Raw genomic sequence first — 16,739 nt, forward strand, 5'->3', positions numbered from 1 at the left:
GCAAGTTATAAATTCATTTATGGAAGAACAAAACCCAAAAATCTCTTTGCCCTATCCCCCCTATCCTCCCCAAGGATTTGGGAAGGTCAGGTGTAGTAATACTTCAGTGTTTTAGTCTGCTGTCCATAAAGATAAGCATTATGCAGAAGTGGATAGAAAAACTTAAGAAGAAAATCCTCTCGATGCAGCTAAGGTTCAGAGAAAATTGTGTGGCTTCCTTTTAAAGGGAGTAACCCTTTCACACATTCTATTAGGATAACTGATTATAGTAATGGCTTTTCATCTGGCCCTTGTTTTTTCTACATGGCTGAAAACCCCACAAATTCAGAGGGTACCTAATCTAGAGATTATCATTTGGTATAATACGTTGTCGTCTTTTTTCAGTGTCAGCTTTTCCAAAGGAGTAGTGTTACATAACTTGCAATTCACTTTCTGATATCAAAGCCCTTGTTGCTGAAACAAGCTGTTGAAGAGCAGTTTTCTGTGATGGCTGCTTTCTGCTCCTTCCTGCATCTGTCTGATGTGAGCATGCAAAGCCTTACAGCACTTTCAGACTCTTCATTGTATTTTTGTGCCCACAGAGCCCAGATGAGGAAAAACAAAACAAAAAAAAGCCTCTTTTCTAGCTGCTACTGACTAGACGTTTTGGGGTTTGTTCTTAAATGCAGGTAGGCATAGGAGGATTAAAATGGCTTTTGATGCCAGCAAATTTTAATAAACCATAGGCTTGTCACCGGGTGAAAATAACACAGTTGTTCAGTGTGATGCTGGAGAAGGCAGAAATACAATTTTTCTGCTCTCTCTGGAAAGAATCAGGATAATGAGCTTTTATGATCTGAGGATGATGGAGTATTTTTCAGAGAGTTGGAAAGGAGAGTATTAAACAATGCCTGTGAAGGATAAACATTTTTAAGTAGGCAAAGCTGGAAAGCTTGCCCCAAACTGAAACGGGTATGACAATCCTTGGCCCAGTGACTCATTTTTGGTATGTCTTAAACACAGTGCTGAGAGTGCTGATATTTTGCCAGAGTTGAAAAAGGACAAGCAGAAGGATATTTACATATAAACCACTTAACCTGAAGACAAGCCTCAAACAAAATAATGGAAAATCGGATACAGGATTCAGTCAACAGAGTAATTGAATTAATGCAAATTGGCATGGTTTGAGATGTTCAAAGTATGAACAGCCAAGAAAATCCTTGCTTTATTGTCTTGAGCACATTGATAAAGGTAAAACTATATGAAAATGGTCTATTTAAGGCTGGAGTTAGTAAGTGGGACTGGCTTACCTTAGAACAGTTGTGCTGGATTTTCTGCCCCTGTCTGTCAGCCTTGCCCCTCTTTTGGAAATAGCCGTGTAACAGCTGCTGAACCATTGTGGTTAAAGGTCCATCATAGTAAATTAAACCGACACCTATTTCAGATTACCTTGGTAGTCAGGCAGTAATCTGCAGTGGTTTAGGCAGCTGCCACTTGAGCAGCTGAGCCCTTCTCTCTTCCCTGGGTGGAAACCTTGCGGAAATGGGTAGGGCAGACAGCTGGGAGCAAGCACTGGTCCAGCCCTCCCAGCATTAGGACGAACTGTTTCCAAGTCAGAACCACTAGACCTAGTACTGCAAAAAATCAGTTTTTAACTGTGTTTAAGCTAAACTACTTGGGAAAAAATCTCATGACATGTATGGCTATCTTCCCTCTGAATTCAGTGTGATACACCCTTGGAGAAACAATTCCTCATTAGTCACATGGGACCAAATGACAAAAATTGGCAGAATGGTAAAGAATAAGGACAAGATACTGGGCTCAGCACTGAAGAGCTGGGTAAAATTTGTGGGTGTAGAAAGAAATCAGAGCTGATGGTCCATTCCAACCTTACTAAATTATAATCTGGATATTCATGAACTTTAGATACAGTAATTACAAGTTGTTCTATAAAGAAGATAAACTACATTGTGAAAAAATCTTCAGTTACACAGCACAGGATCACATCTGCTTACTGGTGGTGGTAGTAGAATGCTAAATTCTGTTTACTTATTAGAGAGATGAACATCTGATTTACTACTCTCAACAAAGTTCATAATCTAAAACAAATTACATGAACAGGAGCCTTGGTTGACATTGGTGTGGTTTTGGATTGGGCCTTAATGAAGAAAGTAGTTTTGCCTTTTTTTGCACTGATTTTGTCTGAAGTAGCTGTACTGCTTATTTGCTAACAAAAAGCAACAAAAAAAATTACCCTCAGGCAGTTACTGTGGGTGACAGAATAATTATGCTGTTGAAGTTTTCTAAAATTGAAACAAATAGGTTGTAGTTATCTAGCTTTACATATAGACAGTGCCAGATCTCTGTCTCCATTGTTGAAAGAACACATGGTAGCATTTTAAATCTTAGTTTATTTTTCGCCTCTGTTCTGAAGAGACTAAGACTAATTTGTCCTACAAAAGTTGCTTTATAAAAACGGGATGGTCTGGTTACAATGGTTGCTTTAATAGATGAAAAAATAGTAATGGGAGTCTGAAATATTATCAGAGGGAGATTTAATTAATATATCACAAATTGTTTGGGTTCTTAAGTAGAACCTCTTTAGGGCATGTTGAGTATATCTACTTACTGATTTCAAAGAAAGAGATGCACTCTTTGCACTTTCAAAGAGTGCCTCTAAATTCCTGATTTCTGGGAAGTTGTATAGTTTTCTTAATGTAGAAGAATGTATATCTAAATCTTAACAGGATGTTTGCATAAATTTAGGCTTCTCATCAATTTTGATTTTAGTGTGTAAAAGAGTTATATCCAGGTTGAAATTCTTCTTTGATGTGTATATTCATGCAAAATGCTGATTCAGTAAAGCATGAAATTTCTTGTCATAATTTCACCTTACTTTGATAGGAGATGGAGAAGAAACTTCTTAATGATGAGAAATACGGGCCAGGGAAGTAGGAGACATAGATTTTACCTGTGCTTCTTAGAATGGGGGAACTAAATTTCAACGTTTCCAAGAGGGTTGTTCCTTGGAGTAAATCTAGGGGAATGGGTATCTCCATTCCTCCCTTTGAATGATGACCACTCTTGTGAAGAAGAAACGCAGTTAACAATGTAAAAGTGAGCTTGACTGAAGCACAATAGTGAACTTTGCACAGGTGGGTTGTGTTGCATGTATCATGTTTTTTCCCTTGGGCTGCATGAAATGTGAAATAGGTATTGGAGGCCAGAGTTCTTCCTCTTCACTTTCCCTCCCCTCCCTGCCACTGCAGTGGTTTCTTACACCAGGAAAGAGTAATTTATTCTTGCTTCAGCTAATTCTGGCCCCAGTAATCTTGAATATGCTTGTGTGTGTATGTGCAATGGTGCAGCTTCAGGCTAGTGGGCCACGTGTAAACTATTCCCTGCTTTCCTTTGGACTTGTTACTTCTGCTGTGGATGAGGTGATACGTGGCTGTGAACCCTGTCTGGCTCAGAGGGTCTGGAGTTTGACTCTTTCCCCAAGGCAAGTGTTTTGAACACTGAGAAATTACAAAAAGGGGATGCAGCGATACAGTCAACTTCTATTGATGCCACCAATTCCACGTTTAAAAAAAATTTTAAGTCATTTTTTTGTGTTCAGACAGTTTGGAGCATAAATCCAAGGATTAGTTTTGGGACCTGAACTCTGATCTGATGTGTCTAGCTTGAGGCTATTGGTAAAAACCTATTTCCAGAAGAGAGGCAAATTTTAATTCTGAGGGTGTTAGCTTAACATGCATGGAACAGCTTGTGTGTAATGGAGCCTTATGATTTCACTCTACAAACTAAGTGCCTGAGAGGTGTCGCAGTGTTCAGCATCAGAAAGCCTAAGCTGCTTTGTGGTCGTGCATTACCTGTGTCTCTTTCCCCCACTTTAAAATTTAATAATGGTGTCTTTTGTGAGATGCTTTGACATCTCATTATTTCATGAGAAAGAGATACAAATGACTTGGAGATGCAACAGTAAGTACAGTATTCTTCTGTATTTAGGTTCAGGAATACAAGATTGGGTTTCTGAACTGTTAAGTCCAGTTCTTTGCTGTGCAGTGAGTTAGGCAAGGATGTTGCTGAATTTTCAACTTCTAATGGATGTTGCCAGCCTGTGTTGATGAATGACCCATTTATACCCATTTGTTCTGTGTCTTAACATAAATTGTCTTTTAACATAAATACTTGTCTCCTTCTTGAGTGTTTTCCCCTCGCTAATAACAAAGTGTAGCTGTGTCGTTCCAGCCTGTGTTGCGCTGGGGCAGCAAAGGCTTGCTCGTCAGCTCTCTTCTCATATGAGAGACCCTCTAGTCCCCGATCACTTGGTGTCTTTCTCTGCACCCACTTAAATAAAGTCGCTTTGCTTACCCATGTCTTTCTCAAATGACTTGATAACCTGGGGATCGTGTTAGCTTTCCTTGTGCCAGTCTCATGTTGGCAGGGCCCAGGTGCCTTGCAGGCCAGCTGCCAGGAGGCTCAAGTGGCTTCCCCCTGCTCCCTGCTTCCAGGTGAGGAGATTCCTACATGAGTGACCTTACATCGTTACGTTATTTAATTCCACCCTGCTTCTACTGCTCCACTTCTTGTGTGTTACATGTAGTCCTCTGACCTTGCGAAGACTCTGGAATTTATGGGAGTGAGTTTTGGTGCCAGTTCTTGTGCCAAGGTCAATAATGAAACATTTAAAAACACCTGTTGCAGACTAGTTTTGGGGGAAGTTTGCTAACAACCTGCCTCCAGTTCAACAATTTGGCTTTCAGCACTGCCCAGTGTCGTCTTGTCTTTGAGCTACTCCTTGCCTGTGTAGTTTTTCTGCTCATCACTATTATATCTGTGGCTGGTTTTACATGTGGCACAGTATCAAACACCTTGGTGCAGTTGGGGTAGGCGAGATCCATTATTTCTGAAAAGTAGTTTACTGTTCTACTCAAATACATGGTAGTCCTTCCCTTACAGGCAGGAAAAAGGAGAATTACCTTGGAGGGCCAAGGAGGTAGGTATACATCTGCGTGCCCCCAAGAAGTCCAGATGCCTCAGCCAGAGTTCTCCAGGCGTTACTGGAAGCAGATACCTAGTGCATTGCTAACGTGAGACTGGCTGCCTTCAGTCTGGTTTTTAGTGTGGGTGTACTTTGCCCAAACCACGCCGTGCTCCCAAAACATACGATGTATGCTTTTTTTTTTCCTTCTGCCCCCTCTAGGAGGTTCTTTAAAACTGTTGGTGGATCCTGAGGTGCGGATGTGAATGCCCTGGTAGCGGCGAGTGGCTGCCAGGCATTGGTGTGATTCCTGCTGGTGCAGGTGCCTTTCTGGCAAGCACCTGGGCGGCTAGCAGAGCTGCAGGCAGGCAGCGTGGCTCCTGCCAGATGCCAAGCTGGTGGAAGTCAGCTTTTGCCTGTGGCAGTGTCACTTGTTGCCCATTTGGGCATCTATTTAACAGAAAAATGAAGATGTTTTGGATTATCCAGCTTGTGGTAATCAGCTAACTTCTTTTTTTTTTTTAATCTGAAAACCTGCACAGTGAAGTTTGACATTTGAATAAATCAGGAAGTGACTCGTAGTCTGAGGCAGAATGCCGTCTCTTAGTGGTGATGTCCTACTTCAATGTTACGAAAATAAAATACAGACGAGGAAGTTTAGGAACTTGGATCAGCAGGCGGAGAAGACAAACCAAACCTCCCTTTCAGAAACTGGATCCTTACTTACATGACATTAGTACATTTAAGCTTATTTTGCATTTAAAATATCAGAGCTATGCAGTTGCTTGTCTTTGTACCGTAGCTCCTCCCCTCATTCAGTTTTCTCCATTTTTCTTTGTTGTGTGTATGTGTCTTGTTAATGTAGCTAATTGTTTTAAGTTCCAAATTGATGAGTGAGAGTTCCTTAGTGCAGACAGAAAATGGAAAAACTTGGTATTTTTTTAATCATTACCTGTCATTACTAATCATTAACTAAAATAATTGAAGAAAAATATATTCTAGCTAGAATCAAAGTGCATGGCACACAGCAGCTTCTGTAAATAAGATTTAAATGAATAAATGTGTGAAGTCAACACATTTTCATCTCACAATGTGAGCTGAAATCAACAGATTCTATCAATATTACAATACTTATGACAACTAATGTGAAAATGTTTCCACTTCTATGTACCTTTCCTTGGGATTGTGCAGAATTATCTATGCAATGTATGTTCTGAAATGTGAACTACAGCTGTTGGCTTTATTAATTAGAATGGAAACTGTTACTTGTTAAATAAAAGCATATGTGACATGGGACAGAAGCAATCTGCCATTTTTAGGGTTTTTTTGGTTTGTGTTTCTGTTTTTTTGTTTTGGGTTTTTTTTGTTTTTGTTTTTTTTTTTGTTATAACTCTCCACCTTGTTGACAGCATTCCACCTTTTAGGTGAAGCAGCCTTATGGTAAAAGCACAGAATTTACAGAATAGAGTGGATATTTCAGATTGCCTTCGCCTCTCTAAAAATGAGGTCTCCAGTAAAGCATGACCAAATTTTGAAAAATGAATTTATTATGGATTTTTTTCTTTAAATTATTGGTAGTGTCACAGAAATCACAATTCCCTAAGTTGTTATTGTTCCTGTCTTCAGTGGTATATATTCTTCTTTACATTTTGTTGAGCTTAAATTTAGAAAGATTAAACAAAAATTTCAGAATTTGTATTGGGGAACTAAAACCTTTTTGAATAATAGTACCTGTTTTTTAGTCATCTGGATAATTCAATTAAGATTCATCTGAAAGGGCAAAGTTGGTTACATAAGGAGTTACACAAGCAGTAAGGTCAAAGGCTTAGTGAGAACATACGCAGAAAATGCTAAATAAGAGCTTTCAATTGTTTCATCTTTTCCAAAGTACTGCAGTAACAATGAAAAAGAATGTTGTCCTGTAAGCTTTTTATATTTTTTTCCTTTGAGTCACGGGCTGGATACTTAGGAAACTCCTGCGATGACATTGGAAGGGTAACTTGTACGTATATGGAGTGGTAGGCTTCCTTTTATTCTCTTGAATGGCAGATGAATAAGAAATTGACAGCTTCAACTGTAAAAAGCTTCAAACATGGTTAGCCATGTTTCAGTTAACTTACGTTGTTAGATGAACAACTTCGGGTTTTGGTTTGGAAGGTGAGACATTTGAATTTTATAATTTAAATTGACTATTTGTTTCTTTCTCTTTTGTAATGGCTGAATAATTGTGATAGTTTTCTAGGACCATGTTACAATATTACCCAGAATAATACGGGATAACTTGATATCAAGAATAGCTTTTTATCCTTTTATTACTGTTTAATATCTTCATCTGTGACATAGACAGTGGGGTCAAGTGCACCCTCAGCAAGTTTGCAGAAGACACCAAGCTGAGCGGTGTGACTGACACCCCTGAGGGAGGCATGCCATCCAGAGGGACCTAGACAAGCTCAAGGAATGGGCCCATGTGAACCTCATGAGGTTCAATAAGGCCAAGCACAGAGTCCTGCACCGGGGTCAGGGCAACCCCTGGTATTAATACAGGTTGGGAAATGAATGGATCAAGAGCAGCCCTGCCGGGAAGGACCTGAAGGGACTGGTGGATGCAAAGCTGGACATGAGCCAGCAATGTGCGCTCACAGCCCAGAAGGCCTACCGCATCCTGGGATGCATCCAAAGCAGCATGGCCAGCAGGTCGAGGGAGGTGATTCTGCCCCTCTACTCTGCTCTGGTGAGACCCCACCTGGAGTCCTGCATCCAGCTCTGGAGCCCTCAGCACAGGAAAGACATGGGCCTGTTGGAGCGGGTCCAGAGGAGGGCCACAAAAATGATCCGAGGGATGGAACAATTCTCTTATGAGGACAGGCTGAGAGAGTTTGGGTTGTTCAGCCTGGGGAAGAGAAGGCTCTGGGGAGACAGTAGTGCAGCCTTCCAGTACTTAAAGGGGGCTTAGAAGAAGGTTGGGGACAGACTTCTTGGAAGGGCCTGTAGCAATGCAACAAGGGGGAATGTTTTTAAACTGAAAGAGTGTAGATTTAGACTAGATCTAAGGAAGAAATTTTTGACAATGAGGGTGGTGAAACACTGGCACAGGTTGCCAAGAGAGGTGGTAGATGCCCCATCTCTGGAAACATTCCAGGTCAGGTTGGACGGAGCTCTGAGCAACCTGATCTAGTTGAAGATGTCCCTGCTCACTGCAGGGGAGTTGTACTAGATGACCTTACAAGGTCCCTTTCAACCTAAACTATTCTATGATTTCATGATTTATTTTTTTTTTATTCCACTGTGCAATATGACCAGTTCTTGTGTTGGAATTTATAAATACATTTGTTTTATTCTTTATGCCTTGGAGGGTATTTTTACAAAAGACTTGATTACTACTACATTTGGTGCTTTTTTCTGTTAAAATCCCTCAATATTTACTGTTTGCCTTTCAGGCAACATCTCCTTTAGTGTATGCTATTCCTAGGGATTTTCAACATCTGTGACTACCTTGTGTTTCCTATAATAAGTAGGCAGTCAGCATCTTCCAGACATGGTTGACGGTGCTTGTTGTCTGTCCAAAAATTATTAAATATGGTCTATTATCTGCATAGTTTCTCACTGTTAGAATTGAAATGTGAATAGTAAGGATGCTTTTGTATGATGCTATGATTTTCTTTCATGTATTCTGGCTTCCCCTAATACCTAATGCAGTTGTTAATGAACTTCTTTCATTGCTTAATCATATGTATCAAATGGAGGTCCACTGAAAAAGGTCTTTGAATTGGCATTCTGAGTTCTAGTCATTAATAGTTTAGTTTAATGGATTTAAATTAAATGTTTAAAAAGTTGAATGGTAAATGGGAAGGAGAGAGATAATTTTATGGTTAGATAAATTTGGATATTTTTTCTAAAATGTTTAATATTTTCTCTTACTTTTTTTAGGGCTGAGGGTAGCCCAGGATGGCCGCAGCTTCCTATGATCAGTTGTTAAAGCAAGTTGAGGCATTAAAGATGGAGAACTCCAACCTTCGGCAAGAGCTAGAGGATAACTCAAATCACCTAACAAAACTGGAAACTGAGGCGTCTAATATGAAGGTATTGCAAGCTCTGTGCCTGTGTGCATCAGTATTTCTGCTGCTGCCTCTTGTGTCATGGACTAGGAGTTGCTCCACAAGTTTTGTGTGCTTTTAGATTCCTACAGAAGTAATTTTCCAGGCTCTGTAAGGGGAAAGTATCAAATCTACTTAGTGACTAATTTTTAATTTTTTTTTATTTGAAAATTGAAATATTTTTAGAAACTGCTTTAATTTTTCATACCTTCTTTTCTGGTGTGTCATAAGCACTGCCATTTTAGCACTGCTGGACTTACCAGCAGGAAGTCCAGTCTGCTGACATAGTTTGACAAAGCAAGTATTGTTCATCTCTTGAAAACATGGGAGAGACTGGAGTTTTTCAGTGGCTTAAGGTAAGTTTGAAATTTTTTGGGTTTACTACAATTACAATATTTAACATCCCAAAAGGAAAAGTTCATTTTAAAATAAGACCACAAGTTCCCCAGCCTCTCCCAAAGCCTAAATTCATACTTAATAATTTCACCCAGATCTGTCGATCTGGCGTATATTGGCTAGGCTATATAAGCCTTCAGAGCCACCTATCCAAGAGGAAACACTAGGCTCAAACAGAATTTAGATAGATTTTGATCACTAGGATAGATACACAGCTGTATCCATCCAATCCACGACACTGAACAAGGCAGAATTTCACAAGCATTATAGCTGCATTAATGTAGTGCTTTTCCTAAGCTGACAAATCCTGCTGCTTTTTGCTAACAGCCAGCAAAACCAGATGCTCGTGGTACCTCAGTTAATACGGCTCAGAAATTGTTGGTATTTCTGCATATACTCCTGTATAGGGTAGGCATATTCTAAATATCAAACAACATTTGTGTGTCCATGTCATTGCTTTCTGATCTTTGTAGCACAGATTTACGGTTCCTTTATAACTAACCTTTATTTTTTAATATATGGTAATCTGATGAATATAGTGATTAAAAATACTTTGAACGGAACTTTATTTTCCTCCAGTATGTAGGTTGTGACCTGTATATTCACTGTAAGAAGTGTTCTGGCGCACTGTCCCTACTTACAACACTTGAAAGAAGCACAAATTTTTCAGATACACTGCAATGCAAGGATTAACTGTAAGATGAAAATGGCTTTGCTACCTAAACTGAAACTAAGTTGTAGTTCTTTACACCAGCCACTTGAAACAGTGGTTGCATTAGCAGCTGTGGAAAAAAAAATTGCTTGTTTGCTCATTTATGTATCTGAAAGCTAGTTCTGTCATCTGTTCTTCGTAGGAGAATATAACAAATTTGTCAATAACTCCACTTCCCTCCCTGTCAATGCAGTCTAAAACAAGGGAGGGAGGAAGAGGGGAGACTGTCTTCCTCACAGTTTGAAAAAGGAAGAGTGAAAGTGTCATTTTTTCCCATCCTTGTCCCCATGCAGTTCTTTTTCTTCTTTCTTTTTTTTTTTTTTTTTTTAGCTTTTATGCAGATAATTAAATTTCCACTGACCTAGAGACAGACCAGCTGTATAAGCTGGTCTCTAGGGAATTAATTTGGGATGTGGAACAGTTTTCTGTCCTTACTTCAAACCTGGCAGAGCACCAAACAGAAAGTGGCTCTATCGGATTCCACAGAGGAGTGCTTATGAGCATATTCAGAGTAGATGTCGCATTTTTTTTCTCCCCTGAAATGCCATTCTAAATCTAAGGAATTTATCCTAAAAATACTCCCAACTCAAATATCAAACTCAGTATGTTTCTTTTCATTTTGGGGGATGGGTGGGGAAGAGATTGTTCAGATTAACTTGACTTTTTTTTTTTAAATCCATATTGTATGAAGAAATTCTAATCGTCTGTGTTCTTCAGGAGTGCTTGCTTCTGCACCCGACCCAAGAAACTGTTTCTTTCCCTTGTTTGTTTCTGATGTGTTTGGAAATGTTCAAAGCCTAGCTTTGGACTTGAACCTGAAAGATGGTGTGGGAATGATCTTGGAATCTGATTGGAACTGTGGGTGAAGTTTGATGGGGATCACTGTAGGATTCTCTTTAGTCAGGAGATAATTTTAGTTTTGCAAGCTTTAGAAGATATGCAGTGGCTTTGTTCCACTGAAAGAAACTGCATGGTTTGTATGGTTCCAGTGCCATAACTAGGGATAATTACAAGAAAAGTAATTAGAAGAACCAGAGCAGTGGAGATTGAAAGCCCTGTGGCTACCATATAAGCAGTTAAAACTCCAAATATTTTGGAAAAAGCCAGTCCTTTGGGAGCATGTAAGTGTCACAGAGCCATAGCAGCCCCTCCCACCAAGTAAGATCCCAAATATTCAGTGAGGAAAACAAGCTGTGGATCTGTGGCAAACATCAATGTTCTTGCACTATGAATTTTGATCTGTGAGCTAATGCAGAAATACCTCACAGTGATTCTTTAGACTGTTAATGTGTTAGCTTGTATTTCCTCTTTTTGCCTTACATTCTTTAATCAGTTGTGAAAGGCAATAGTGAGGAAGGGTGTTTTAAAGACAATATTGTATCTTTAAAGAAATTGATTGTGGAAGTAGTAGCGTTAAAATGTTGTGTCAGTGTTTCATCTTTATAATCGCTCCATTTCAGAAATGTAACATAGTCATACTGGAATTAAAAGCTTAACATGAGCTCATCTTGCACATGTGTTTATTATAAACTACTACTGACCTATATAAGAACAGTATCTGAATGCTTCATGTTTAAAGCTAACTTTCATATTGAAAAGTGAAAACTGTCCATTTGCTGACCAGAAAACAACGTGATGGGTAAACAGAGATAAATGTGATAACAGGAGTGCCAAAATGATTAGTTAAACAGTGTCCACTTTGTTTTTTCATTTGTGTTGTCCCAGGGATTAACCGTTCAAACAAAAGAAATCCCTCAGAGTATTATGACTAACTTGGGAAATTCAGTTGTTACTATTGGCTTACGGTCAGATGAAGTACAGCAGTTTAGTATGATAAAATGTTCTCGCTAAATCAACAAATATGCTGTTTGATGGTCAATGAAATAATGTTGGCCCATAAATGAGGAAAAATGGTTTCAGTGTCTAGATGTAGGTAGTAACAGTAACTGCACAGAACACTGACTATGGAGAAATTTTGAAAAAAATTAACCTTTGAATTTAAGACTTATAAAGTTCATGAAGAAACAAAAAGCAGTTCAATGTCAGCTGTATTACTTTGTGCATGTAAAGGAGAATTTTTGTCAGATTCCCCTGCCTGGCTCTTGTCAAGGCAAGGGTTTTTTTTTGTTAAGGGTGGCATACATATATTTTTTTTAACATCATAGCTGATTCATATCAGCATTTTTCCTCATATAAAATCTGGGGGAAATAGGTATATGTAACTTAACTCAAGTACTCAAGAATTAGCGAAAGAATCACGTCATGCTTGATCACCACACTAACTCTCTGAGTGCTTGGATTTTACAGTAAATGGATAGTACGTCTTATCTTGTGTAAGAAAGCAGTCTTTGTTATATGTGATGCTCTGTGGGCAAAATGTTCTGTCTTTCATATTTATATAGGACACTTAAAATTATATTCTACATACGATTTTCCAGCTTATTTAACGTCCTCTGTATTAGGTCCACATATATCAATAATAAAATAGGAAAAATGTCAGTAGAACTGATCGAGTTTTCTTGAATTTTTCTGAGAAACATTCTAACCAGCTAAATACATACTGTAAAGAAATAAGGCAATGGTTGAACTCTTGTTCTCAGGAAATCATGAGCTGCTTATTCGTGGGATTTTTTAACATATTTGTGTTTTGTGGACGGTGGGGTTTTTGGCGTATCATTGTCCTCATATAAAGGTTTTAGTTTTAATAATTCTCTGTGGGCGGTTTTTTTGGTTGTTGGTTTGTTTTAAGAAATTCAGGTTTAAAAGACAAAGTCCTAAAGAGCTAGTTACTGTCACGTCCAGCAGGTCTGAAAAGTGGTTTATTTTTGACATGGATTGTGTTTGTGGGTTTCTTCTGCTAATTAGACAGCAGGGTAATAAACTTTGTGATGCTATCCTGTTGGATAGGAGTGGATTTTGACTAAATAAAAAAGCAATTGCTGAGATATTTGAGGATACTGATTTTGAATGTTTGTACAATGTTACACTAAGATAATTTAATGTGGTTGCAAAAGAAATTTTAAGCCTATAGAATATAATATTGCAGATTTTTTGCAATGTTGTGCATACTTTGTGAGATTGGTTAACTAATACTCAAATTAGCAGAATTAAAGGTAAAAAGTGTGCTAAAGAAGATACCATGGCGCCTTTCATCTTGTTTCTGTCATGATGGATTTGTGAGAATATGAGAAAGCTTAATATATTGTTAGAACTGTGATTTTTATAATTAAATATGATTAAATTGCATTTTATTATCTGCAAATGTAACTTCCTACAATATCCTTTTATGACTATTTAAAGGGATGAATATACAAATCCTTAGCAGACTGACTAGCCAGTTAGCAACTTAACAGTTACAGTAGCTTGTTTGTTTCATTAAAAAGAGGAAATCTAAAAAACATACTGCTTCCAGCTTAGAGTTTCTTAGCATACATTTTTTTATAAAAACAGAAGGTTGGTGTTCACAATGTTCCAGGAACTAAGTGTTTTGCAATGTTTTGACACTATGTTATAGGTTTGGGACATAAACTATTTGTCAGCCTTGTGTGGAAGTAGCATTTTGTGATCTATAAGCCATAAGAGTTACAAAAAAAAAAAAAAGTACTTATCCTTTACATCAGGTATACCAGTGGCTAAATTACATCCTTTTTTTAGTTTACATTTGTAGTGACATAAGATCTCAGATACTATTGGTACCCTTTATGCCCCTTGCCTAAATTTTAAGGTTTGCTTTAGAATGGCTGCTGAGGGATTCTCTCTTTCGGAATGTGTGACTACTTTTATCAGATGTCTCCTTGATTAGATAAGCAGATAAAGACATTTTCTTTTAACTCGCCAAACTCCATTTTATGGTCCTACAATCTGCTTACCCCACTATTTCTTGATACTTAACCCTGAAAACCTACTTTATTCTGATTAGCTGTCTCTGATCATCGGTGTTTAATGATCCTCATTTGTAAGGCACAGAAGGTGCTAGGAGATATTTTTGTAACTGGCACAAGAATTTTTAGGTCAATATATCATGGTGAGCCATGAACTTGCAAATTAGAATTTGAAGCTTAACCTGTTCAGAGACCTCTGATACATAGAGCTTAACAATTTTGTCATGCACTATGTATGTATGTAGTGTGTATCTACCTGTATATGAGGTTCCTCAAGTAAATTGTAGATGAATACATTTAATGGATACCCATGTTTGCAATCCCATCTTCAAAAATCTAATAACAGTTTTTCTTACAAGATACCAGAAATTGTACATTTTGCTGGGGATACTTACTGTGTCAGATTACGGGACTTTCAAGGCTCACTCCTTGCAGGAATTCATATGGCTTCTTAGTCAAAGCTTCTCTTCTGTATAATCCACACTATGTCAGCCTTATTGCTTGAGAGATCTTCTGGTAGTTAGGTACTTCCTAGCCCTTGAAATTCTTTGCTTGCATGTTTCCACCTGCTTTCTTATGTATCTTTGTTTATTTGTTGTCTGTTAAATGTAATGATACACTGTCAAACTATAGAATTCAAACTGAAGAAAGTTTAGTAATCTTTCTTTGCTTTTCCACCAGACAGACATCTGCACTGCTTACCAAATGTGTGTGTATGTAATTTTCCTGCAAGATCCTTTACGTATTTTAAGTCCTTCTGCTTATAACAACCACTTGTGATTGTCAGACAAAAATCAAGATCTATATTCTGTGTTTAAAATGGCCTCAGCATGCAAGTTATAGAAGGTGGCGGGTGTGATGCCACTTCTTAAGAGCAAAAGTTTGGAACAAACTGCTGATCTACAGACCTGCAAGCTTGTGTTCGTAATGGTCATGTTGTCAGAAACCACAGTAAAGAACAGACTACTAGTGTGCAAAGAGTTAACTTTCTTTCTTAGGGAGAAGTGTAGCTCATAAATGAGTTCTTTGAAGGAATCATTGAGTAGCAATATTGGCAGTGATGAGTCTGCTTGGATTTCTAAAATAAGTTTAAGTAATGTCCCTCATCAAAGACTCCCAAAGAACCTGAGTTGATTTAGGAAGGTTCTTTGATTACTTATCCAACTTAAAAATAGAAAATGAAGAGCAGAATAAATAGTTAGGTTTTGGTTTTATTTTATGGGTAGTGTCATAGTGAGATTTCTGCAGTGACGCATGTTTTTTCAACATATTTTTAAGTTATCTGGAAAAAAAGAATGATATTAACAATTTTGATGATATTCAATGTGTTAGAAATGAACGTGGAGTGTCAAGAGCTGCAGAAGAACTTTGTGGTGTTGAGTGACTGAATTGAATACACAACAAATAAAATTCAGTGCTCTGAAGAGTAAAACAATCATGATGGAAAACGGTCTTAACTTTACATATATCATAGAATAACAGAGTCATAGAATTTTTGGGTTGAAAGGTGTGTTTAAAGGTCATCTAGTACAACCCCACTGCAGTGAGCAGGGACATCTTCAACTAGATCAGGTTGCTCAGAGCTCCGTCCAACCTGACTTGGAATGTTTCCAGAGATGGGGCATCTACCACCTCTCTCGGCAACCTGTGCCAGTGTTTCACCACCCTCATTGTCAAAAATTTCTTCCTTAGATCTAGTCTAAATCTACACTCTTTCAGTTTAAAAACATTACCCCTTGTCCTATCGCTGCAGAGCCTGCTAAAAAGTGGGTCTCCGTCTTTCTCATGGGCTGCTTTAAGGACTGGAAAGCTGCAATGGGGTCTCCCCGGGGCCTCTTCTTCTCCAGGCTGAACAACTCCAACTCTCTCAGCCTGTCCTCACAGGAGAGGTGTTCCATCCCTCGGATCATTTTTGTGGCCCTCCTCTCTCCAACAGATCCATGTCTTTCCTGTGCTGAGGGCATCCAGAGCTGGATGTTGTACTGCAGGTGGGGGTCTCACCAGAGCAGAGTAGAGGGGCAGAATCACCTCCCTTGACCTGCTGGCCATGCTGCTTTGGATGCAGGCCAGGATAGGGTTGGCCTTCTGGGCTGTGAGCACACATTGCCGGCTCATGTCCAGCTTTTCATCCACCAGTCCCCCAAAGTTCTTCTTGGCAGGGCTGCTCTCAATCCCTTCATCCTCCAGCCTGTATTGATAGTGGGGGCTGCACCGACACAGGTGCAGGATCCTGCACTTGGCCTTCTTGAACCTCGTGAGCTTGTCCAGGTCCCTCTTCTGCATGGCATCCCATCCCTCAGGCATGTCAACCACACCACTCAGCTTGGTGTCCTCTGCAAACTTGCTGAGGGTCTACTCGATCCCACTGTGTATGTCATTGATGAAGATATTAAACAGTACTGGTCCCAGTACAGACCCCTGAGGGTCACTGATCTTCATCTGGACATTGAGCCATTGATGACTACCCTCTGGATGCGACCATCCAACCAGTTCCTCGTCCACCAATTAAATCTCTCTCTCTCCAATTTAGAGAGAAGGTTGATATGGGGGACTTTGTCCAAGGCCTTACAGAAGTCCAGAGAGACATCGGTAGCTCTTCCCTTGTCCACTGATGTGGTCACTCCTTCACAGAAGGCCACTAGGCTGATCAGACGAGACGTGCCCTTGGTGAAATGCTGTCTCGAATCACCTTC

General features: G+C 39.1%; 1 protein-coding gene across 8 annotated transcripts in view; it reads left to right on the plus strand.

The window, feature by feature from the left end:
• Positions 1-8,841: 8,841 nt before the first annotated feature.
• The window catches only part of APC (APC regulator of WNT signaling pathway), a gene marked incomplete at its 3' end in the record, with an annotated part of 64,622 nt that continues 56,724 nt past the window's right edge, over positions 8,842-16,739 (plus strand). For 7 of the 8 annotated variants that reach the window (XM_082013378.1, XM_082013381.1, XM_082013383.1 and 4 more), the window contains exon 1: positions 8,842-9,043. In XM_082013378.1, coding sequence (XP_081869504.1) covers positions 8,909-9,043 — 135 coding nt within the window. In that variant the 5' untranslated portion in view covers positions 8,842-8,908. Of the gene's footprint in view, positions 9,074-16,739 lie in introns of all 8 variants that reach the window. The other variant, XM_082013379.1, reaches the window with a different exon arrangement.

The sequence above is a fragment of the Phaethon aethereus genome (assembly GCF_964289735.1).
Source record: "Phaethon aethereus genome assembly, chromosome: Z".
NCBI lineage: Eukaryota > Metazoa > Chordata > Aves > Phaethontiformes > Phaethontidae > Phaethon > Phaethon aethereus.